This window comes from Acanthaster planci, linkage group LG08, assembly GCF_054643075.1.
Source record: "Acanthaster planci isolate LZ-2023a linkage group LG08, COTS_SCS, whole genome shotgun sequence".
In the NCBI taxonomy this organism is placed as follows: Eukaryota; Metazoa; Echinodermata; class Asteroidea; order Valvatida; family Acanthasteridae; genus Acanthaster; species Acanthaster planci.
Window position 1 is genome coordinate 5,582,858 of NC_141784.1, and position 24,691 is coordinate 5,607,548.

Genomic DNA, 24,691 nt, shown 5'->3' on the forward strand with positions numbered 1-24,691 from the left:
CTCCTACCCTTTCACTGGGACTGCAAAGAAAACTTAACGGTGCTCCGAAAGACCGCCCTCTCACGGCGCTAGTAAGCACAGGGCTTCACGTTATTATATTGAAGCTCAGTGAGTACAAATTACAATTACTACTCCGGAGGGAAAAAACAAAAACAAAGCTGAACTTGTGACAGAGGAAACTTTATGTGCTGGCATGCATTTTTTTGTTGAGCATGGCGACAGTGAAATATTTGCCCGAAACTGGGCTGAGCTAGAGGCTTTAGCTTCTTCCGACAGTCCTGGCCACGGCCTTCCGGTGATCGCTTTCGGGGGAAAGGACAGGGCCTAGGACGAGTCTGTTTTGTCCACATATCATGGACCAATTCACCCAAAATAAAAAATGGATTGACGACAGGGCAATAATTTAAATTTTGTCTGAGAAACTCCAGCAATGTTGGCTAGCCCTGAACTTTGATTTTACGGTTCCAACAGGGCTTGAATTAGTTAGGGGCAAGTTGGCAACATTTGCTGTGGCTTCTGCCACATGTACATGTACACTACGGTACGGTACGGACGGTGCATATATTTTGATGTCCTACGCGTATACGTACGTGCCAGCTACCGACAAGCAGTGCGCCCTCTACATCTATTATCCCCACGTCCATCTATGGGTCCAGTCCACTAATTCAAGCCCCATTGAAAACAGTGTAAAATCAGCACCGTTCAGGGCCCAATAGCATGCACGCCAACATCCCTTAGATTTCTGAAACACAAATGAAATTCTTGTCTGGTCACTTATCTTTCAATTTCTTTTCAATTTTTTGTGGGTTAACCAGTTACATTTTTAATTATTCCCACAAAACAAAATCCCCCCCCAAAAAGTGATTTATCCGACGTCTGATTGCAGCCATTTTTCAAGTGGCAACCCTCAACTTTCTCGGGCACTTAGGACCATTTTTCAACCGTAGTTTTCAGACCTTCTGCCCTCATATGAAAGCTCAAAGACCCAGGGAGTTGATCCTGGCAACGATTAACACAATCTCACCATTTTGGGGGCCAAACAATCTCCTTTTGCAAAAGATAGTGTGGGGGCACTTTTAATGCTAATGAGCTGGTCAGAAATTCTCACTTGAATTTGTGGTCTGCACCCATGAGCTCTCTATGCAAGTTACCGTTTCCAGCAGATTAGCACAACTGAACACATCATAAAGAGCACCTCTAAAAAAGTTTTCGCAGATTTTATCTGTTCAGTGTCATTTATCTTCAGAGCTCAACTACAACAAGCTAAAACTGCTGTTTTCTGTTCATGCCAAGATGCGAATTCTGAATGTAAATTGCGTCATTCGCAGAAAACCAAGAAAACGAGGGAACCTTCGCCCTGTGTTCGTGGTGGATAAACCTTCTATATGCTGAATAAATATTTACTTGAATAGATAAAATCAGAGAAACATGTTTTCCTTAGAGGTGCTCTTTAAATAGAGCGCCATAAGTAAGATACAGATTGCCAGGAACATCTTTAACAAAAATTCTACAATAAAACATTGAAATCCGCGACTTAATTTTTATTTTTGAAAGTTGCTCAATATTTGGCTTTGTGTGGCGGTGATGGGGGAATCAAACAATAAAGGTTTCAAGGAAATTTGTGTTGCATATTAAAATCAAAGTAATTTCTAACAAATACAGCCTGGCTGGAAAGACCACAAAGTTTGACATTTTGGCTAAAAAAAATCAAGAACATTTTGGGCTTTTCAAAAATTTCCAGGGACCTGGGAATTCAGCAGTCCTTTAAGAAAAAATGGGGGTAACAGTGGGTATCATTAAGTGGAATTTAAATCGTTTCAGAAACAAGTGGATAAATCCAAACCAAGTCAGGAAAAAATAAAGCCCATAATTTACATTTATTTAGAGTTCGCAAAAAGTCAAGGAAACAAAATACAGAGTTTGTACAAAAAGCCAAATACTTGGAATGAATGGCACCTGAATACTTGAGACAAAAGTGTTACGGTTGAGTGCTCGTAACCAACCAAAAAATTGATTCAGTTTTAATGTTTGAAAACAATCTAAAAAAATCACCATGTAGAATTATCCATATGAATAATGCTCAAATTATTGTGCAGCTTACTGTTTCATGCACAGCAAAATGTATTCCTATTTTCAGACAAGCTAGACTCGAAGCCACTTTCTGTGTGTACAGTTGAACACAAATGAAAGCACCTTTAACAAAAGGCCATATTTATAACAAGGACAATTTTAGGTACAGCGTCTCTGGTTTTCACTAAACATGTACAAGGTAACTGCATGTATTATGACATAGAAATTTGTGAAGTCCCAAGGACTTTAATATGACAGTGCTCCACTGTAATTACAAGATATCACGTTGGCAAAAAAAATTGAGTGACTGTTAAACCAGAGAATTCACTTTGGTCCCAAATTTTTTTTCCCCCCGCTACATGAGACCTAACGGTTACTGAGGGTGGGGTAGGGGTGGGGTAAGGTAGGAGAAGATTAAAGGACTTTCCAAAGTCCAGTGTTTGTGCTCAGCCTCCGAATACATGTAGCACCAGAAAACTTGAATCATTAGGTTTTGTATTTCCTTCTAAATTTCTCTGTATCCTTTCCCATAGTACTGACATTACAGCAAAGACTGACACCTGAAAGAATGAACGGCTTTCGTAATGCCCATATTTAAATTTTGCTGCATTCAAAGTTTCAGACACTCCTTCAAATACATTAAGAGAAGGGATATAGTGATGCATAACAGCAGTGGATCTACACTGTAGGTTCCTGAAAATACAGAAAAAAATAAAGGGACAGAGGGGACCAGCCATGGCCCTGTATTTTCCAGTACTTTAGTGAACCTTAATCCCCCCGTGCAAATAAATCTTCTGTACCAGCTATGTACACTTGCCCTGTTAGGTCTACGTGTTTTAGAGTTGAACAGTTGAACATGCAGTGGACAAGCTCATTTGGTCCCTGTTGAACCATACCCACTGCTTCCACGTTCAGTCTTGGTTAGTTCCTGTGGAAAACAATCAAAAGAAGAAAGGTGACATTTATCAAAAAGAGACGAGGTAGAAAAAAACAAATGACACCAAGCCTCCAAATAACGCAGACATTCCTAACACCACGTTTTGACAATTGCAGTTTACATGTACAAGTTGTAATAGACACACTCCCTTTCAATTGAGTTCTTTCACAAAATCCATCCCTGATAGCCAAAAATGACAATCACTTTAGTTTCAAAACAATCTCGATTGGTTGTAAACAATTCATACAAGCAGCTTTATACATGGAACGAAATTTTTGACAGCATTTACCATTTTGGATATTGGAAAGCTACAGACAGACTGATCTGAGAAAATCTCAGGAATGACTGCAGTGGCACCTCACTCACAAGTATTCTTATTCTCGACTCGCATGTGCTTAGGGCAATTGAGACATCCTATTGGTCAAGGAGGAATGTAACAGGTGCATATCACCTGTCTGCAAGCACTGTGCCACCACAGTGATCTCCTTTAATTCTGGTTGACAAATTACACTATGCACTACTAACACTGACCAATTAAAAAAACAAATGAAATCAATACAGTGTACTGCAATAATAATATGAGTCTGCCTTGAAGCAGAAAGCAAATAAAACATGCTCACTTCTTCTTCCACTTCTTCTATCTCTGGATAGAATATTCTCTCGCATATTAGTTGTGCGATGCGCATTCCCTTCTCCACTGAAACAAAACACGACATGAAGACTGAGAAAAAATTCACATAATCACAAAAATTGTAGATTTAAATCTGGCATTTCTTGACTGGTTGTCCAAATTAACAAGTATGGGTTAGGGTTGTGACAAACATCCAAATATTTGACGGATTATCGAATATTCGACTATTTCTTTTTTAAATTCAAATATTCAAATACAATATTCATGAAAAAGAATTTTATTTTTTTTCATGATAAAAATGGCACTTTAAATGCTTGTTTCAAGCAGATTCCGGACACTTTAAGGCAGCTGACATGCTCTACAGTCCAATGTAGAATCGTCACGCTCATTTGCAAAAGGTTAAGATCACCTGGAATTTTATTGGCATTTCTGTCACTGGCCCTGCATTACACTGTCTCATTGAATGATTACTTAACATGTTTTTACAGTGATGCACAGTGTTGTGCTATATACCCATTTGAATGATTTTTTTTGCAAAGGCAGGTCTTGTACGACACTTTGTAATGCAGATGGGTAAAAAAGCCAGTCTAAGTAATCAGAAATAAAGGAGGGCATACTAAATATTAGACTGTTAACATTTCAAATTTTTCACAACTTTTCCAGGCCGCAGGAACCCTGCAAATCGTGGATGTGTTTTGTTTCAAAATCAAATTGGGATTAAACTAGAACGGCAAAGCCGCCTGGCTTGCTGCTTGCTATGAATTTGAATTTCTTTCTTGTAATAACAGGAAAGAGACATCCAAGTTATACAAATATGGTTACTAAATCAAACAAGTAAATACTAACAAAGCTTCATCAAATTATTTTTACAAGGTTAGTTGACATACCACTGCAATACAGATGTACAAGTTATTTTATCGACCTTATCAATACAATTCATTGTACTTTAGGAGAAAAAAACTTAGTCAGTGCTGTGTGCAGACTGTGCGTTGAAAGGCGCCTGTCATTTAAAAGTAAATCAACAAAGACCACCACCAAGGGAGATACAGGCACAAAGGCTTCACAGTTCTTTACAGGAGAGAGGAATGCCTATAGAATGTGGATCCAGTGCAGTCAGACTAGACCTGGATGATTATATAAGCAGTGCATTTGTGAGTTTGATGGATGGTGCATGATTAAAATTCCTCTTAAGTACAGTTTTGCACTTTGTATGCAGTCCCATCATCCTATTCATCTCCTACTCCACCCCTGCCCATCATTCCTATTTCCCTTGACTTCTTACTCTGGCTGTCCCATCATCCCACTAATCCAGCCCCAACCATTACACCAACCTTATCCAGCATTTCATCCACTTTCTACATACCTGTACTTTGTCCCCATGATCCTCCTCCTACAGATACCCCTCCCCCCAAACAAAAAAACTAATCTGTCACTGGGAGTCCCCCCCCTTACATTTTTCCCACATACTGTACATGTACATTTGTATGTGTCTGAACACTGCCTATACATACATAAATGTATGAACATTACAGGAGTGCTCAGTACATGTACATATGTACTCTATGTACCACAGGGCAAGTACACAATACAACTCAAAACTTTAACATTCAACTTTTATAATTTTTTCATAAAATCCATAAGTTTCTAAGCATTAATGCCATATGAGACTATTTAAATACGATGGAATTCCAAGAAGAAGCAAACAAGCACTCAATGGCACATTTAAACACCTATGGACCTGCAAGGAAAAACTTCAACATTTGAGGGCGGACGGCAGAATGACAGAAATCAATATTACATAGGCTCGCACTTGCTTCGCAGCTCACCAAAAAGAAGTTCTCAAAAAAAACCCCACATCTTTCTTGGAACAGGACTGGCAAAGAAATCACTGAAAAGGTAAACAAAATTACGTTGAAAAGAGTATCCTCAAGACCATCAAGAAAAGCCTACCCTACCAATCTTCCAAGGGTTTTCATGCAAAAATAAGATTACAGAATGCAAATCAAGCAACATGCAAAAAGTAAATAACCATGAACAAAGAACAAAATGACAAAACTAACAAATAAAAACACACATGAAAAAATTTCAGGGAACCAAATGGAACACCAGACTAACCTTTGAAGTCTGTCTTGCTAAGATTGAACATCACAACACCCACGTTACCACGATAGTCCCTGTCAATTACACCAGCTGAAACAAAATGTTTGGATTTCAGTTTAGGAATCCTGTAGGCAACAGAAGACATGCCACCCATATAATGCACTTCACATGATGCCTGGTTCTTCAACACTACAGTTACTATAAAAAAAAACCTTTGAATCTCTTCCGTCAACCAGGTTTTAAATGATATTCATAAATACCTCAGTTTCCCTATTCAACAACATGCAACTTGACGGCGTATTAAGATTTGACAATGCCTGCTGTGTAAAAAATACCCCCCCACCTGGATATGAGACAGTTTAATCCATCCCTATTGGTCGAGAGTCTGAACATGCCATGCCCGTGCCAAGTCCACATGTGGAGATTCTTCTGGACAACTAGCACAAGGAATGTACCATAAAATGGACGGGCTTTTTGGAAAAAAGTAGAATTTTATCACAAAATCATTGAAAATCCATCACATATTGACTTCTTTTGACTCTCTGGGTAAAACGGTATTTATGAATAGAAATAAATACATGTATGTGCTTGGTCAGTCACCGGCTCAGGAGAATGAAAGCTTAGTTGCGTCCATGCTCCTAAGCCAGTCTTAAATGCATGTTTAAGCCAAGCACATATATATTCCCTTACAAATGTTCCGATAATTAAACCCTTAGTGATGGTCATTTTGTTGGATTTCATTTTTTTAAACTGCATGTATGAACAAGACACTGCTTTGGGTGTAATGAGATCCCGTCACTACATAGTCAACTCTCGTTAATACGAGGGCCTTACTAAATTAGCTCGTATTATCTGGACCTCGCCTTACGCGAAAGTTGCCCTCCTGCTTGGCGTATGTATCACCAATTGACCGTACATAAAGCGTACACGTGTACAACTACAAGTGTGCATAACTTTTTGTTTAAAGGCACACAGTATCGTTTTGTTACATGAATTTGCTTTTAAACAGTTTGTTTATGAAAGTGAGATACAGTTTAACCCTAACCCTCCTCAATCCTCCAACAGGTGAAGGATTGAGGAAGGTTAGGGTTAATGAATGAAGACTTGTAATAAAGAACAATTACAAAATGTAAGAATGCAGTAAGTGGAATTTCCAACCAGTCATGTCGATTCGGAGTGACACGTCCCCGGCCCCGCATGCCGTGATGAGATAAACACGCACGCATGTAACGTAAATACATTAACATTTTAGTTGGTAACCAACACCACAGCTCCGCTTGTAGCACATAAAAATGTGAGGAAACCAGCTATTGGTGGTCAGGGTTCGAAATTCACGACGGCCAGTGCTGTCGATGCCCTTTTACTCGTCGTGATGCCCCTCGGAAAATTGCATTGTCCACGGCCACTTTTGCTGTGCCCTATGCACACTTTGGCCGTTGCGCCCTTTCCAGTGAGTTGTCAAAATAATTAACAATAAATTCAGCGCAGCGCTAGCGCTCGCCGGCCGCGCCGATCGGCTAGACCATACCACGAGCGATCAGGCTTGCATAGCCTGCACGGTAAACGGCCACATTGCCTTCACTCACGCAAACGCGTATTCACAAAATTTCTTAAGCAGCGAGCTGTTACTATAGTTATACACACCCCCTGCATTACAGGCCAAGCCACGTGTGCGCTACATGGACTGTCCAGAGGGGGTAGCGTTGACTTTTCAACTTCATGTAGCAATGAACATCGTGCATGATAGCAAGCACAGACCCACACCCCTTACGGATTGCTAAGCGCGGTGTCCCATAATGCATTGCTGCATATACCGCTATTGCACACTTTTGCCTTGATCCGCTGCACGTGCGCAAACACAAATCCGTACCCTTATGGATACATGTAGCTAATCGGAGTGTCGTATAATGCATTGTTGCATATACAAGTACATGTACCACAAGTGCATTCCGCATTGATCCGTGCCATGTATAGTACGTGATTCAAGGGACACGGACCAGCCACGTGGAATCGAAGTTTACCTATCGCTACTGGCCCGCTGTCAGTTTGTACGACACGCCACAATGCCTCGGAAAGAACGTTTGAAACGTTCCTTTTTAAAGGGAACTCTGCTACAAAATGCAAGAAATTGGATTTTTTTATGCCTGCGTAAGTGTGGTGTCACCGTGTGTATCTCTGGTAATGTTGACGGCACCGTGATTTCCCGAAATCTATGCCGGGTGAAGATGCGGCCATGCCGGCAATGCAGGCGTCTAAATATATCTCCCGCCCGCATTGTTGGCAACAAACACATGACAGACAAAATGGCTTAGCGAAACCGTTGCTGTCACCTGCAAAATATCTGTTACTGTTTTAAAATAAAACTTAGAATTTGGAAAAATATATACATTTTCATCAGTATTTGGTTTTAGCATTGGATTATTGTTTTTACCCAAATTTCACGTAATGCTAGAATGCTGGCCATGTCTTTATCTTACATTTAATACTGGTATTTATGACCATGTGACGGGCTCTCAACCAATAGTAATGGCTAAACTGGTTTGCATATGAAGTGCAGTAAATGATGAACTGGAAGAGTGACATTTTAATTTTTTTTTCCATCTTCAGTATTAAGAGGCCATTAGCTAAAAAGTAAGGGGTAAAAAAAGTAAAAGGGCAGCAGAACTTGTTAACCCTTAACCCTTATTGCTCTTTTTTTCATGTTAGGGTGGGAAGCCTAAGGGGACGGCAGGGTTCTTGGATACAGTGTAGATTATTCAGCTGGTAACTTGAAAGTCTAAAAGTCAGCAAAAGGGATGCGCACACATCTTCAAGTGTAAGGAAAAAAAAAAATTAATTTGACGATCATTCATGTGCAACTCATGCCCTGTTCATAGAGGGTAACAATTCCTGGTGTTAGGTTTTGACTGCTTATTGGACATTTGCTCGTGTCAACTTTTTTCCACAATAAAGCAAAGAATGCATTTTAGAGGTTGAACAGATTGTGTTTTGACAAATTTGCCTTTAGGCCCTTATCAATTTTCAACAATGGCCCCCGTGCCCATTTCATTTAGTGACCTTGGTGTCCCTGGAAATTTTGACTTCTCCAAGGCCAAAATGGCCTAGGCCTCTAAAAAACGAATTTCGAACCCTGGGTGGTGTGGAGAGCAGAGGGCGAATATCAGATTTTACTTTGGAAAGACATGTGGGTTTGGTTACAAATGATTAGCGAGGGATACACTGTCTTCTTTAAAACTAGTGGTTGTTATTTTCTTAAACATTTTTGGACTGAAAAACATGGTTTTAATAATGATTTTCTTAAATTGAGAATTTATAGAAATGTCAAAATTGGAAGGGGTGGAGTTTTCATGTTCCAGTGGGAAGCAGGTAACGATTTTTAGACGGAGGGTGGGCAGTTTTTGGGCCGGGTGTTTGGTTACAGAACACAATATTTATTAGTTTCCTGGCGGGACTTTGGTCTTGGGGAATGGGGGGGGGGGTCAAACAAAATATTTCTTTTGTTCATGAATTTCCTAAATACCCTTGCACTTTCGGCACTCCGCTTGTGTTCAGGCGGTACGAGAGCCACCACAGAGAATTTCTACGTTGGGTACGAGAACCACAAATGCCCACTGTTTGTCTCTCTTGGAGCACCCGACACAAACGGCTTGATTCATTGAGGGAAAACCACAGCGCTGTTCTACTGTACACACATAAATTACGGAAACGCCTTTCAAAATTGAATGGACTGGCTGACTGACAAGTTGCCGTCAAAAAAGCTTGTGCTTTATAGACAGATAACAATAGATTCGCACTCGGCCAGCGCACAGAAAATCCTTGTCTTAACTGAAATCTCGTAACATCTGAGCTCGTATTAAGCATTTTTCCCATCATAGGGACTGGGACTGGCAAATATAATCGTCTAAACCAGAGTCTCATCTTACCCGAGCTCGTATTACCGAGAGTTGACTGTACACAAGATAGTAAGATATACATGTACATAAGAAAATGTGTGCTTGGAGGTAGAGTTTAAAGAGGATAAAAACTATAGCATGTCATCCATTAAGATGCTTTCCTATCATCTCAATTTGTCTGTTACAAGCATGCACGGGAGAAATTATTTCAGAGAACATGGAAAAGCTAGACAAACTTCATACAGAAATACTAAAAGCCACCCTAAACTTTTGTAAATACTGCCTCAGGTTGTTCATGGTTTGGGGTCGTAGATCAACTGACAGTGCTATTTATCTTGTTATTGTGGATGGTGGTACACAGTCATTGTTAGAATTTTGACACTGATACTGATCAAATATTGGCCGCTGGAGTCAGAGTTTGAGAGATCATGGCAACAGAACCTCAAGCAGGTATGCTGAGTGTTGAGGACAAAAAGGTGCTACATTTCAGGCATCCATTGCACTCAAAATTCACCAGGATTCCAAGCAGAACAGGACAGAGGAGGTCAGGGGTTCCTGAGAAATCATTTTTGATTGACAGGGGAAGAGGAAAGATTGCATAAACAATGAAATCAAAACAGGTGAACAAATGTACACTCTTCTGAACACAATACAATCCCCCAAAACAAACAACCAAGACCAACATTTTAGAAAGATGCAAGCTGTTAAACTAAATTTTTGGAGGTGGTAAGAAGTATATGATCTTCAATTTGAAAGCACGTGAAAATATAGCCTGATTTTGAAATCTTAAAAACGAAATCTCAGTGAATTATCCTGTTTGTAAACCTCAGCATGGTAAAATTATGGTAAAATTTGAATTTGAATCACCGATTGATGAAATATTAAACTAGATGTTGCATCAATTAATCACCACACAAAATGAGGAAAATTGTCGTAAATGTCACATCTGGTGAAAGTGCACTCCGAGTAATGCAGTTCGAACAGGAAAAATTTTACATTGTAATCTGGAGCGAAAAGGGCACTTTGCAGTCAAATACTTTTTAATGTAATACTGCTACATTTTTTCCCTTATCAATTCCTCCAGATTATAGCGAACTTTGTGAAAAATTCACCACAATGGAGACTAACACCTGGTACTCTGAAAACGATTAGACAACACAGATCCCCCAACCTTGTCAAGTGCTAAACTATAAAATCTTTCAGAATGCAAAATCTCACATAAACTACATGTACGTACCACCAACATCAATTTGATTGTTTCGGGCTAGCCCTGATCTCGGTGCCACTCTTCCATAGCAACCTTCAGGAAGTTCAATTTTAATGTCGGTCATCACCGTCTTTGTCCCATGGGAGGGAATAGTCACGTCCTCAGCACTGAGTAGAAGAATTGATCAGAAGTCATTAAAAAAACGAAACTCCAATGACTAAAATTCAGCATGTCCAAAGCTGCTGGGGGGAGGGCATTTCTCCTACCTTTCCCTCCCACCATCCATGCAAAACAGAAAATACGTTAAGAGAGTGAGGATGGAGGAAAGGTAAGAGAAAAAGTGAGAGAAATGAAAAAGGAAAGAAAGAGGAATATCACTAATTTCATGATTAGAAATATTAGTTTTGTTGCTTGGTGCTTTGCCCCAATAGAAAAGATCTTGCCCTATATCCTTAATACGCTTGATTCCTTTCGTTCACCCCAACCTACCAAAAATTCCCAAGCAAAAAAAATCTTCTACCACTTCTTGATTTTGCTTTCCTAAATGTATGGATTCAAGTAATGTTTTTCAGATTACCCACTTTTCTAAACACTGTGAAAGAGATGCAATAAGCAAAAATAGTTGCTAAATTTAAGTAGCTCGTCATAATCCTCAATGCAACCAAAAAATCACCAGTTACATGAACGTAGAAAAAAGCACTATGCAAAAGCCAATGGTGATTGAAAAATAACAGTACTACAGTGCTGCCCCGTACGAGACATGAGGCTGCCCCAGAAATAGAGATATGCCACTGCCTATTTGCAGGAAAACACCCCTAATCTAAAATGGTCAAACCCTGGCACACATAGAGGTTGAGAAAACGATGATTAACTACAATGGAATGGATTCCCCTGCAATGCATGGATTCCTGACATGAGATCTGCAAGTGGTGAGTAAAAAAAATTGAATATGTTATCCAGAATACAAAGTTCCTTGGTTCATGTGTTTGTGATCATCCTCCCTGACATGCCTGAACAGGGCTAAGAGTAGCCCACTTGTACTGTGATGCATTAACTATTGAGCACAAACCGGCCTACATGAAGCTACATGTATGCTCCTTGGTGTTACTCAACAGACATGAATCAAGAGGGACTGTGCACAATCCATGGTACAGTGTTACACTGGCCCTAAATCATGCAATGCCCTCCAAGGCAGGGATGCCTTTGACACATATAACGGTATATATATAACGGTATTTGTAATACGGTATACGATAATTTTGTTCTTTATGTTGGTTTCTAATTGTATAGGCCTAAGCGGGAATTTTTTGTTTTCTCATCGGAGGCTTTTTTTAAAGGGAAATAAAGTCCGAAATCTGTGGTAAGTTAGCTTGCTTGCGCAGTTGCAGTGCCAAAACGATAGAAAATGGGAGATGCGTTACGGCTGAGCTGCCGTAACAGCGGCCACTGCGTATTTTTAAACACAACCAACACAGTCATGACAGTCAGAATGGTCAGGGTTTAATTTCTGCGTTCTTTCCAATCAGTGACAGGATAGGCCTAGGCCCTATTGTTAAAATACACCTCGTGGGCTTAATGTGATCATGGTGAGCAGGTGGTGAAGATTCTGGTTCCTACATGTACGAACTTGGCAGATGGAAGGGGCTTCACCATCCTTGAAGTTTTATAATTTTGTCAAAAAAAAAAAAAAATAAGGCTGTACAAAGTTGAAATTTTGAACTTCATTTTATGTCATTTCCCCCTTGTTAAATGCGCACAGGTGGGAATATAACAGCGTTCAGTTATTTCATTCAATTAAGTTATACTTACTAGGCCCCAGAACATTCGAGGACCCACCTGTATAAATCATATCCGGCGGCGAATTCTGTCCCCTTCTTTGGAGGAGTTGCGTTCTCTGACAGCTTTGCATAACGCAGCACAGGAGGCACTACCGCTGTGTTGTTCGGCATATCTTCGTCGATTCTGGCACGTTTAGGGGACGGAGAGTAATCTGTCTCTTCGGCAGAGGCAGGCATTTGATCAGTGAATTCTGAAGTCGATGATACTGTAGCTGAATAGGTATTGTGAATCAATCCTCCGTACGGAAACGAAGTTTCGCGGGAAAAAATTGTATTTTGGCGCGAAACTCCCCATAATCCTCTTCTCATGCCAATCATTTTCCGGTGGGCGGAACTACAGCTACAGCTGTCTGAAGAGAGATCCTGACGGTCCGGTAACAACTGGAAGTGTGACAAATTTCGCAGTGATAAAAAAGTATAATACCTTTTGTATTTACTTAGTGCATTAACTATCATTTTGAAGATAGATATTCAGAGTAAACTGTCCACAACAAAGGTAAATAAATGTTCAAAGAAGGCTTTTAATCGTAACCGAGAGACGACCCGCTGAACTTCGACCATTTTCTAATATCTAATTTACAGCGCCCTCCATTGTTAAGTCATTTGTGTACCATGTGTGCGCACGTACGTACGTACGTACCGTGACGATGGCCGTAAAATCTAGTGGAGGAGAAAAACGTGTGTGAGACTAGACTGAGTGCTTGTCAGATTGCATGTATGTAGCTGAAACTGAATCATAAAGTCGGCAAAGCCTCCATCAGGAAACATCACACCAACTTAGCTAGCTGTTCCATGTATTCCATGGACCATAGTACCCCCCAGAACTGTGGGGTCCTACGTCCGCTCCGAACGTGGGAGCGGAGCTGCGGACGTCGGGCCCCATATGCAATCACACGTATGAAGCCAAACCACGGTTCACAACCATGCACAAGGCATGACATCTATGATGCTCAACCAACCACAAAAACTTCACGTGTGAAAATTAGGCTCCTATAACATTCGGGTTTTATTTTCCTGGAAAATAATCCCACCCTGTCCACAATTTCGACCCAGGATTCGAACCAACACCCCATTTACTGTAACCGCTTGACTATCGCAATTCACACAAGTTGGCGGTGTTTTTACTGTTGATATACCGATGAATGAATGCAACATGAGTCTAATACACATTGGACATGTGCAATACAAACACAACCACTGTGGTTTGGCTTCGTACGTATGTTTGCATATATACATGTATCTCGTTCTAAGGGTAGGACCATGGAGGATTAAGACGCCCCCCCATGTATGGACCATTGCTCAAGAAAGCTTTGCTACTACTATGCTAGGGAGGCTAGGGCCTAATAAATTTTTCAAAATTTTTTTTCTGTTTTAATTTTGAAGTCATCTTGGAGAGGACTATTTTCACATAAATATAATGTAACGCAAAGAAAAATCGATTGGAAGTGGGGATGTGTAATGCAGAGCAAACTGTGATTATTTTGTTCACAAAAATGACAGTGGATTTTAATTGAATACCTCAAAAAATATACAAATGACAAACTAGAACAGGTTTAGATACTGTGGGATAGAAAATGAATAAGAACGTGAAAATAACTGAACAGGTTGACGAAAGAACAAGGTAAAAAGTGTAGGTCAAGCAACATGCATATAAACAGTACACTGATCAGAAGAAAGAAGTGAAAGAAGTGCAAATTTTTGAAGGAGTTTGGGTACGAGTTAGAAAACCTGGTATCGCACCTACATGTACATGTAAAGGTGAATTGTAGTACTGTGAAATTGTAAGAAAACTGAGCACATGTACTCATATCAAGCAAACGATGGGAGAAGTTAGAATGTGAATAAGATGATTTTGGCCAAACCAGCAAGTGAAGCCATTAATTGTCATTTATGCATGTCCCTAGCTTTGCTCTTCCCCTACCCTGCCTGGCATGGGGTTTGTCAGCATGTTCAGCAAACGGCGAATACCAGGTCCAGGTTCTGGGAGAACTTTTGCTTATGATATTTGGAAATTTCCAATTGTGAATCTCTAAATGTCGGTGAGCAAAGAGCTTGAGTTCATCAAGCTAAACTTGGTCCTTTTTTTTGCCTTTGGTTTCGTCGGTATTGTAACCATGGTAACCAGGCTTGGCTTACAATGTAGCTCCCTGCATTGTAAGTACACTGTACATGTAGTCTACCAAAGACAATGCCTTTGATAAATGCCCCTATTTAAAAAATCTGGAAAAGGTGTTTAATATTGTATAGGCCAATCAAATTAATTTGATCATTGGTCTTTTGTTTTCAATTTTTTTGTAAGACTAACCAATGACTTTTGAAGATACATGTATGATGATCACCCTGAAACATGTGTGTCGATGGAATTGAGATATGTAACTAATACTATGGATTAACTTTAGTGTCCTCCATCAGATTTAGCAGGGCAGGATGCCCCGTTAAATGGCTTTTCTTAAATTCTCTACTGTTGTTACAGTTATGTTCCATATGTACATGTAAGTACAGAGAAGTTTACCGCACTTTGTGGAATAAAGTTATGAGTTGCTAGCATCAGTATTCAACAGAAGAGTATTGCACTTGCAGTAGCGTTAGTGATCAAACCCAGACGCAGGCCGTGTCCGAAACGGGCTTCCAGAGCTACGACTGGGTCTATTGTCTATGTGTCTCCACGCATTTCCAATGGAGCGAAGACCTAGACTTAGCTCTAGACAAGAGATTCGGATGCAGCCTCAGTACTTGAGCACAAAATTCTGGACTGGTTTCAATTCCCTGCTCATATCATTTCACTTTGTTGCATCGGAAACCAGTTAACCTAAATTACAATGTTCCCATAACATTTGAGGGTATTTTTATTTTAGTCATAACCCCATCCGCTCCGTGATGAGTTCCAATCAGTAAAAAAAGAACTGAATGCCCCAGAAAAACAATCTACTTTTGATGACCAAACCCCCTCCCAGTAACAATCTTGCCTTCATTCCAAGTTGTTAACACGAGCAAATGTGATTCAAGGAGTCGGAAGAAAGTGCCCAGGAAATGCATCAGATTGTACCACAGAGCATGTAGATGTAAATGTTCATGTACATGGGAGTTACATACATAGTAGTCCCATTCAACAATGCCACTATTGGATGTTGTGACTGGCAACTGCAAACTCCCAGGCTGTTTGGCCTTGGGGAGAGTTGACCTGTTGGATCTTGCTACACTGGAAAGGCAATCCACTTTGACAAATGATGCAGTCTGATGCGTCTGGTAGCATTTCTAGCCAAGAACTTGGAGGGTTAGCGTTAACACATGTGTATGTATCACATGTAAGATGACATCCATTATCATTTATAACAGGCTAATGTCACAATCCAAGAAATATTAAATTCAACATACTAACTTTCTGTTGCTAGTAATTTTTTCAGTACTTAGGAGTGTTTTACATGTAGTTGGCCTACTGTGGCAGTGCAGCGGCATGACACCACTAGATTTATGTGTGATAACTGCAAAAGTGATGACATGGGTGTGGTATTACCAAGTGCTTTTCACTCACTAACGTCTGTGAGTTGGCAAGCTGTTACAATGTAAATTGATACGGAACTGGCTCTATTGAATCAAGAGGATAATGCCAGAAATTTGTTTCTTCTAATAACCGCGCCATATGCTAATGTTCATGTAGAAGACTGATGTGAACAAAATGGTGTCAAATTTTCCTAAAATTTCATAAGCTCTCCCTCTTGAAGTGCGATTTACATATACATATGCATGTAGCAGTACAAATGCATTGTAAATAAAGTGTACATTAAACTGTGATCACTCTTCCCCCCTCGTTGATTGAGGGAGTGCTCGTTTTTTTCCATCATTTTCACGAGGTTACAAAACACACTCTTTAACTCCCCCTCTTAAAAGAAACTGTGAAAAACCTAACAATGGCCGATCGTCACTTTCCGAAGTTCAGGAATCATGACCCAAGAAATTATTTAATCCATTAAGTAAGTTACCTTTTTTTTTGACTAGGACTATAGTTTTCATATTAGCATTAACTTGTAATTTTAATAAACCATCATGGATTGATTGCTTGATAGATTGATCACCGTTGTTTTTGTCGTTCACAGACGGGTAAGCTTCATGAAGGAATCATGCCATTTGTCTTGATCTGTGGACTGCCTAGCAGTGGGAAGACTTGCAGAAGCAAAGAGTTAGAAGCTTACCTTGTGTCCAACCACGGTGATCGGGAGGTAACAACGGTGGGAGATGATTATATTGGAGCAGACAGGAACACCGCTTATGCCGGTAAGTCGCAAAGTCTGTAAATTTATGCTAAGCTGGTGAACAGGTGTTTCCCAAAAATATACTGAAGCATTGGCTGTTTTCCAGTCCTTGACTTTGTCTCTGTCTCGGGCTTTGTCTCTAAAATCAGTTCCCAATTATAGGCCTGGAGTGTTCAAATTAAAATGAACTTCTGTAATATTATTCTCTTTTTCATCTTATAAAAGGTTTCTGTGGCATTTATTGAACTTACTATTGAGACCACAACTTCAAAATCAGCTGATAAAAAAAAAAAAAAGAAACAGGTGAAACCTGAGACTGAGGCAAAGCCGAGTATTGAAAAATAGCCATTGTTCACGAAATGCTTCTACTAATGAAAAGGTTAAGGATGAAGCTTGAAGGCTAGTCTAAAAACAATTCATCATCCCAACATGTCCTTGCCTTTCTGTGATAATAACGTGAACTTTTTCTCTTTATTTACAAACACAAGCAGACTTACGTGCAATGGGCTCACTGGTACTGAACAGAACTTTGTGTGTTCCAGTGCTTGCACAAGTATATTCACAGGTTTAACTTTAAAGGAGTAAGTTTTTGTGCTGCTGCCAAAGTAATGGGTGTTCAAATATTTACATTCTTTGTGGCTAAATTGCTGGTGACCTAGTATTTTTTGTTGTTTGGGATAAAAGGATGCTTTTTGTCTCATAAAAGAGAGCCCTTCATTTTGTTCAAATTTTCTGAGAGCTGTGGATGCTGACATCATCTACAGACGAGGAAGTGAAAGAGCCCAGGAGTTTGGCTTTTAGAATTAAAGAAAATTGGTGCCTTCAATACTAGAAATGGTCGATGTCTGTGAAAAAGGGTTTTGTTCATTTTTGGAGTGACCTCTGTGATCAACCCTGCGGTCGTGATGAGTTGAAGGCCGTATTAACCATGAAAAAAAAAAAAATCTGAGCAGGTCATGTATGGCAACTTGTACGTGACAAACTCTTGGCAGTAGTAAACCGTCCTTGCTGTGGTGGGGCTCTCAGACTTCTTTTTCACGAGGGGGAAGGGCAGTGAGGCTGGGTAAGGCCAAACAAAAATATTGTTCTGTTTCTCAGCTGAAAATACGGTGGTTAGGGAGGAAATTTCTCAGGCTTTTTAAAAAAATACTGATTGATGGTGTATATGTACGTACATGTATGTAGCTAAGTGTTGCAGTCAACAGGTTAAAACAACGATGAGACAATTAGCAACTCTTTAACCCTTTCACTCCGGGAATCATCGATATTTCTAAAAATCCCTTCAGGTTCACGTTGTATGGATTGGGAAATAAGAAACGGGTCATTCCATGAAGTTCGGGCACAGCTTGTGACGGCGTTCCTTATTACATCAGTTAAAATAAACATCTTTTTTCCTTGCATGTGGATTCTAAATTGACATTGTTCTAAATCTTGCTAGGTTCTTGTAGTGGTGTGCTTCATCTTTGCCGAATAATATGGCCTAATCTGTTTTAAAATGAAAATAATGGGCAATAAAAGTTACCGATGTAACTGAATTTCATGGAATGACCCAAATATAACCTTTTTGGCTGAAGCTCAGATTTGTTCATTCTAACCGTATCTGACAGGAAGTACCAAGTTTCACATTGTGATGTCACCACAAGTGATGATGCCATCGCGGTGTCACTTTATGTGGCACATCTGTTGTGAAGACAGCCTGCATAGCTGGCTTCAAGGTTGTTATAGGCAACTTTGACAGAAACAATGATTTAGAGTAATGATGTCATACTGTAGTACCGATTGCATCATGCAATCATCCCATTGTGCAGTTGTGCATGGATGTGCATACTATTGCCCAAGTTTGGACAAAGAGATTGGAATGTTAACGGACCAGTGCCGGTACTTCTGACAAATATCGTCACACTGTACATGTATGTAACGGTATTGTTCAAAGAATAAGGAGGTACAAGATTCACTATTTATGCGGTATTACCGGTATTCGTGAATCCAGTACCAAGGATATTCCTGGTACACTTCTGCTCCCTTGAGGGGGCTGCATGAGATATTTTGTGATGCGTGAATATGGTACTCAGAATATGATGGATGGGGTCTACAGCTAGTGTCATAACTTTTTGTGCACAAAATTGCAAGGGTAAATTCTGTCCTTGGGCACTGATGTCCAAAATTGGGGGGGGGCAACATATGGTAAGAGGTTGGTTGCCTTGACATGCACCTTATCCTTTGGTAGCGAGGGCATGTTGACGGCACTCACTTGGTCTCACAGGCGGGACTCGGCATTTGGAGGCAGGATGCAGATAACGCCTGGCCAGCACCACTCTTACACAGTGACAAAAGTTCTTCAGAAGGATGACAACTGTGTACGATTCAAGTGTGAAGCTGCACCCTCTGATGTGTTTGAGAATCCTGCTAATGCTCACTGCTCGGTGGTGCCTTTCCAGTTCCCAGCATCTGTCTCCCCCAAGATTGCACCAACGAAGGTGAGACAAATCCCATTCGCATCATCTGGAGGAAACTACCAAAGTATGAAAAAGAACGTTCCCAAATAAATGGTACTGGAGGGAGGTTCCTTTTGGATGCTTTGGGGAAAAATCCTGACAGTCTCGCCTGTGTTGGCTGAGGATGAAGGCACCAAGATACTATGCCAAGTTTGGCATCAGATGGACTGTCGTAAATCCAGCCCCTGGTCAGTATTGAAGGTGCTTGTATCTCCAGAAGATATGGCAACAGCACCATCCCCTGATGATTGTAGCTCCTCATGTTCCTCTAACCTGTGGAATGGACAATTCATCATTGTAACCATGGTAACAGGAAGCAGCTTTTTGGCTGGGATTGCCGTCACTTTCCTGCCTTTCTTTGCTCTCTGGTGACAAACTCAGAAGAAAGGTGCTGCTCCTAAAAAGGATGAATCCAGTGACCCTCCACAAGAAGCACGATACATTGAACCATGTGATATTGACGTGAACCCACCTATTGATGAGGGCTTGTATCAGAACTTGGACATACTGGTTCCGGTCTGCGAGATAGTGATGAGAACACACACATGTACCGGTATGCATGTTGTAGAACTCCTAAGGTGTAGACTGGAAGTGCTGTTTGTTAAAAGAACTCAAGTAAACTTACTGTAAATTTTTCTTTAGTGAGAGAAGTAGAGAATTATTGGAACCAGGTTTTTGATGAATATTGGATGATGGGAGGGGGTGTATATAACGGCAACATACTTTCGTATTAGATACCAACTCATATCATGTACCAGCATACATTGTACATGTACGTTGCACGTTTACATGTGAAGACACGTACACGTACCTTGGGAACTGTACAAAAAGAAAGGAATTAGTTCTGTAGCTGAAGCTGAAGAATTGTGACACTGAACATGGTCATTTTAGTTGGAAGACAAAAGGCCTGAAGGCTACAGGTACTTGTTACTTTGACACTTTGGCAAAAATTTCCATGGATTAATTGGATTATTAGAAGAGAACAAAAATAAAGCACAGAATGTTTTCCTTGGAGGCACTACACCATTGCTCATGGCTGTTTTCTTGGAGGCACTATACCATTGCTCATGGCTGTTTCCTTGGAGGCACTACACCGTTTCTCATGGCTGTGCAATTTCGCATTGCCATACAAACCCTGATGGTGGCAAAATTCTCTTATTGGCAAAGTGAGAATTGACGTCATGCATTTCCCTATAAATGTACATGTACATGTAGTTTTAAAGAATTGTGTGCGGTAGGTACAATGTACACATACTGTATGCACATTGGCACTATGTAAACTGGAACAGGCTGAGAGTTGATCAACTTCAGTGTCATTTGGTCTTGACGAATAAATTTTCCTGAGAAGGAAGAGGATTTCTAAAATACATGAAATTGTTTTCTTAAACGTGAGCATTTTCACAAGTGAAAACAATGTTGAAAGAGGAAACTGATTTTAAAAAATGGTATGAAATAGATTTTGTAAACAAAAAGAGAAGAGCCACTGACCCCATTATGAAGCTAACCAGGATGTGGGAGTTTGGAAGTTGTGAGGTAATAATGGATGGAATGATGGGTGCAGGGACAGAGTAGGAGATGGATCCATGATGGGTGCATGGGTGGAGTAGGAGAGGGATGGGATGATGGATGGAGGGGCGGAGTAGAAGAAAGATGGGATGATGGATGCAGGGGCGGAGTAGGAGAGGGATGGGATGATGGATGTAGGGGCGGAGTAGGAGAGGGATGGGATGATGGATGCAGGAGCGGAGTAGGAAAGGGATGGGATGATGGATGCAAGGGCGGAGTAGGAGAAGGTTTGGGATGATGGATGGAGGGGCGGAGTAGGAGAAGGATGGGGTGATGGATGCAGGGGCGGAGTAGGAGAGGGATGCGATGATGGATGCAGGGGCGGAGTAGGAAAGGGATGGGATGATGGATGCAGGGGCGGAGTAGGAGAGGGATGGGATGGTGGATGCAAGGGCGGAGTAGGAGAGGGATGGGATGATGGAAGCAGGGGCGGAGTAGGAGAGGGATGGGATGATGGATGCAGGGGCGGAGTAGGAGAGGGATGGGATGATGGATGCAGGGGCGGAGTAGGAAAGGGATGGGATGATGGATGCAAGGGCGGAGTAGGAGAGGGATGGGATGATGGATGCAGGGGCGGAGTAGGAGAGGGATGGGATGATGGATGCAAGGGCGGAGTAGGAGAGGGATGGGATGATGGATGGAGGGGCGGAGTAGGAAAGGGATGGGATGATGGATGCAGGGGCGGAGTAGGAGAAGGTTTGGGATGATGGATGGAGGGGCGGAGTAGGAGAAGGATGGGGTGATGGATGCAGGGGCGGAGTAGGAGAGGGATGGGATGATGGATGTAGGGGCGGAGTAGGAGAGGGATGGGATGATGGATGCAGGGGCGGAGTAGGAGAGGGATGGGATGATGGATGCAGGGGCAGAGTAGGAGAGGGATGGGATGATGGATGCAGGGGCGGAGTAGGAGAGGGATGGAATGATGGATGCAGGGGCGGAGTAGGAGAGGGATGGGATGATGGATGGAGGGGCGGAGTAGGAAAGGGATGGGATGATGGATGCAGGGGCAGAGTAGGAGAGGGATGGGATGATGGATGCGGGGGCGGAGTAGGAGAGGGATGGGATGATGGATGGAGGGGCGGAGTAGGAAAGGGATGGGATGATGGATGCAGGGGCTGAGTAGGAGAGGGATGGGATGATGGATGTAGGGGCGGAGTAGGAGAGGGATGGGATGATGGATGCAAGGGCAGAGTAGGAGAAGGTTTGGGATGATGGATGCAGGGGCGGAGTAGGAGAGGGATGGAATGATGTATGCAGGGGCGGAGTAGGAGAGGGATGGGATGATGGATGGAGGGGCGGAGTAGGAAAGGGATGGGATGATGGATGCAGGGGCAGAGTAGGAGAGGGATGGGATGATGGATGCGGGGGCGGAGTAGGAGAGGGATGGGATGATGGATGGAGGGGCGGAGTAGGAAAGGGATGGGATGATGGATGCAGGGGCTGAGTAGGAGAGGGATGGGATGATGGATGTAGGGGCGGAGTAGGAGAGGGATGGGATGATGGATGCAAGGGCAGAGTAGGAGAAGGTTTGGGATGATGGATGCAGGGGCGGAGTAGGAGAGGGATGGAATGATGTATGCAGGGGCGGAGTAGGAGAGGGATGGGATGATGGATGGAGGGGCGGAGTAGGAAAGGGATGGGATGATGGATGCAGGGGCAGAGTAGGAGAGGGATGGGATGATGGATGCGGGGGCGGAGTAGGAGAGGGATGGGATGATGGATGCAGGGGCCGAGTAGGAGAAGGTTTGGGATGATGGATGCAGGGGCGGAGTAGGAGAGGGATGGGACGATGGATGCAGGGGCGGAGTAGGAGAGGGATGGGATGATGGATGCAGGGGCGGAGTAGGAGAAGGATGGGGTGATGGATGCAGGGGCGGAGTAGGAGAGGGATGGGATGATGGATGTAGGGGCGGAGTAGGAGAGGGATGGGATGATGGATGTAGGGGCCGAGTAGGAGAGGGATGGGATGATGGATGCAGGGGCGGAGTAGGAGAGGGATGGGATGATGGATGTAGGGGCGGAGTAGGAGAGGGATGGGATGATGGATGCAGGGGCCGAGTAGGAGAAGGTTTGGGATGATGGATGGAGGGGCGGAGTAGGAGAAGGATGGGGTGATGGATGCAGGGGCGGAGTAGGAGAGGGATGGGATGATGGATGTAGGGGCGGAGTAGGAGAGGGATGGGATGATGGATGCAGGGGCCGAGTAGGAGAGGGATGGGATGATGGATGCAAGGGGGGAGTAGGAGAGGGATGGGATGATGGATGCAGGGGCGGAGTAGGAGAGGGATGGGATGATGGATGCAGGGGCGGAGTAGGAAAGGGATGGGATGATGGATGCAGGGGCGGAGTAGGAGAGGGATGGGATGATGGATGCAGGGGCGGAGTAGGAGAGGGATGGGATGATGGATGCAAGGGCGGAGTAGGAGAGGGATGGGATGATGGATGCAGGGGCGGAGTAGGAGAGGGATGGGATGATGGATGCAGGGGCGGAGTAGGAGAGGAATGGGATGATGGATGCAGGGGCGGAGTAGGAGAGGGATGGGATGATGGATGCAGGGGCGGAGTAGGAGAGGGATGGAATGATGGGATGGGGTGGAGTAGGAGAGGGATGGAATGATGGGATGGGGGGGAGTAGGACAGGGATGGGATGATGGATGCAGGGGCGGAGTAGGAGAGGGATGGGATGATGGATGCAGGGGCGGAGTAGGAGAAGGTTTGGGATGATGGATGCGGGGGGGGAGTGGGAGAGGGATGGGATGATGGATGGAGGGGCGGAGTAGAAGAAAGATGGGATGATGGATGCAGGGGCGGAGTAGGAGAGGGATGGGATGGTGGATGCAGGGGCGGAGTAGGAGAGGGATGGGATGATGGATGCAGGGGCGGAGTAGGAAAGGGATGGGATGATGGATGCAGGGGCGGAGTAGGAGAGGGATGGGATGATGGATGCAGGGGCGGAGTAGGAGAGGGATGGGATGATGGATGCAAGGGCGGAGTAGGAGAGGGATGGGATGATGGATGCAGGGGCGGAGTAGGAGAGGGATGGGATGATAGGATGCAGGGGCGGAGTAGGAGAGGGATGGGATGATGGATGCAGGGGCAGAGTAGGAGAGGGATGGGATGATGGATGCAGGGGCGGAGTAGGAGAGGGATGGGATGATGGATGCAGGGGCGGAGTAGGAGATGGATGGGATGATAGGATGGGGCGTTGTTGAAGATGGATAGGATTATAGGATGGGGAGGGAGATACATGTAGATCTGATGATGGGGTTGAGATAGAATCTTTAGAATGCTAATCATTAAAAATTCATAATGTAGTCATGCACTCAGATAGTCTGAATTTCTTATTTAATTTAGCAGCGCAATTTGTAATTGGCATGGATATCTCTTATCATGAAGTACTTTTGCAGAAAAGAAATAGATTTGTATATATGTTCTAGTTTTCACTTAATTTAACAATCGAATAAAGCTCAAAAGAGCAGGAACTCATGACCTTTGCAAGGCTTGCATGCTTTCATGAACTTTGAAAAATATGTTCCATCATGAGTTTCTTGTGTTTTTCTTCAGGGGGGGAGGATCAAAGGAAAAGAGTACCTTGTTGTACAGTCATGACTCGTGAAAATCAGAAAAAAGTGAATGATTCTTTATATGACAGGGTGAAAACTACAGTAGTTCCTTTGAACCTATGGGGTGCGCGAATGTGTGTA

At 42.6% G+C, this 24,691-nt stretch overlaps 3 protein-coding genes across 13 annotated transcripts in view; 1 reads left to right on the plus strand and 2 right to left on the minus strand.

Annotated features, from left to right (window-relative positions):
* Positions 1 to 1,858: 1,858 nt before the first annotated feature.
* Positions 1,859 to 12,994, minus strand: LOC147798320 (deoxyuridine 5'-triphosphate nucleotidohydrolase-like). The gene is made up of 5 exons (XM_087139574.1): positions 12,675 to 12,994; positions 10,869 to 11,005; positions 5,754 to 5,828; positions 3,628 to 3,704; positions 1,859 to 2,998 (listed from the first exon to the last, which is right to left on the minus strand). Exons 1-5 carry the CDS (start codon positions 12,992 to 12,994, stop codon positions 2,942 to 2,944), a joined length of 666 nt encoding a protein of 221 aa, XP_086995700.1. The 3' UTR covers positions 1,859 to 2,941.
* The window catches only part of LOC110974542 (protein KTI12 homolog), an 87,203-nt gene continuing 74,136 nt past the window's right edge, over positions 11,625 to 24,691 (plus strand). Inside the window, exons 1-3 of one of the 10 annotated variants that reach the window (XM_087139572.1) lie at positions 13,294 to 13,391; positions 15,655 to 15,981; positions 16,771 to 16,948. In XM_087139572.1, the coding sequence (XP_086995698.1) occupies positions 15,901 to 15,981; positions 16,771 to 16,948 (259 nt within the window). In that variant the 5' untranslated portion in view covers positions 13,294 to 13,391; positions 15,655 to 15,900. Of the gene's footprint in view, positions 11,768 to 13,005; positions 13,173 to 13,281; positions 13,392 to 15,654; positions 15,982 to 16,770; positions 16,949 to 24,691 lie in introns of those variants that run through there. The other 9 variants (XM_087139571.1, XM_087139570.1, XM_087139573.1 and 6 more) reach the window with 9 other exon arrangements.
* The window catches only part of LOC110974538 (U4/U6 small nuclear ribonucleoprotein Prp3-like), a 104,713-nt gene continuing 92,874 nt past the window's right edge, over positions 12,853 to 24,691 (minus strand). For both annotated transcript variants that reach the window (XR_015426086.1, XR_015426083.1), the window contains one exon: positions 12,853 to 13,057. The gene's annotated coding sequence lies outside the window, so the exon portion shown is untranslated. The remainder of the gene's footprint in view (positions 13,058 to 24,691) is intronic.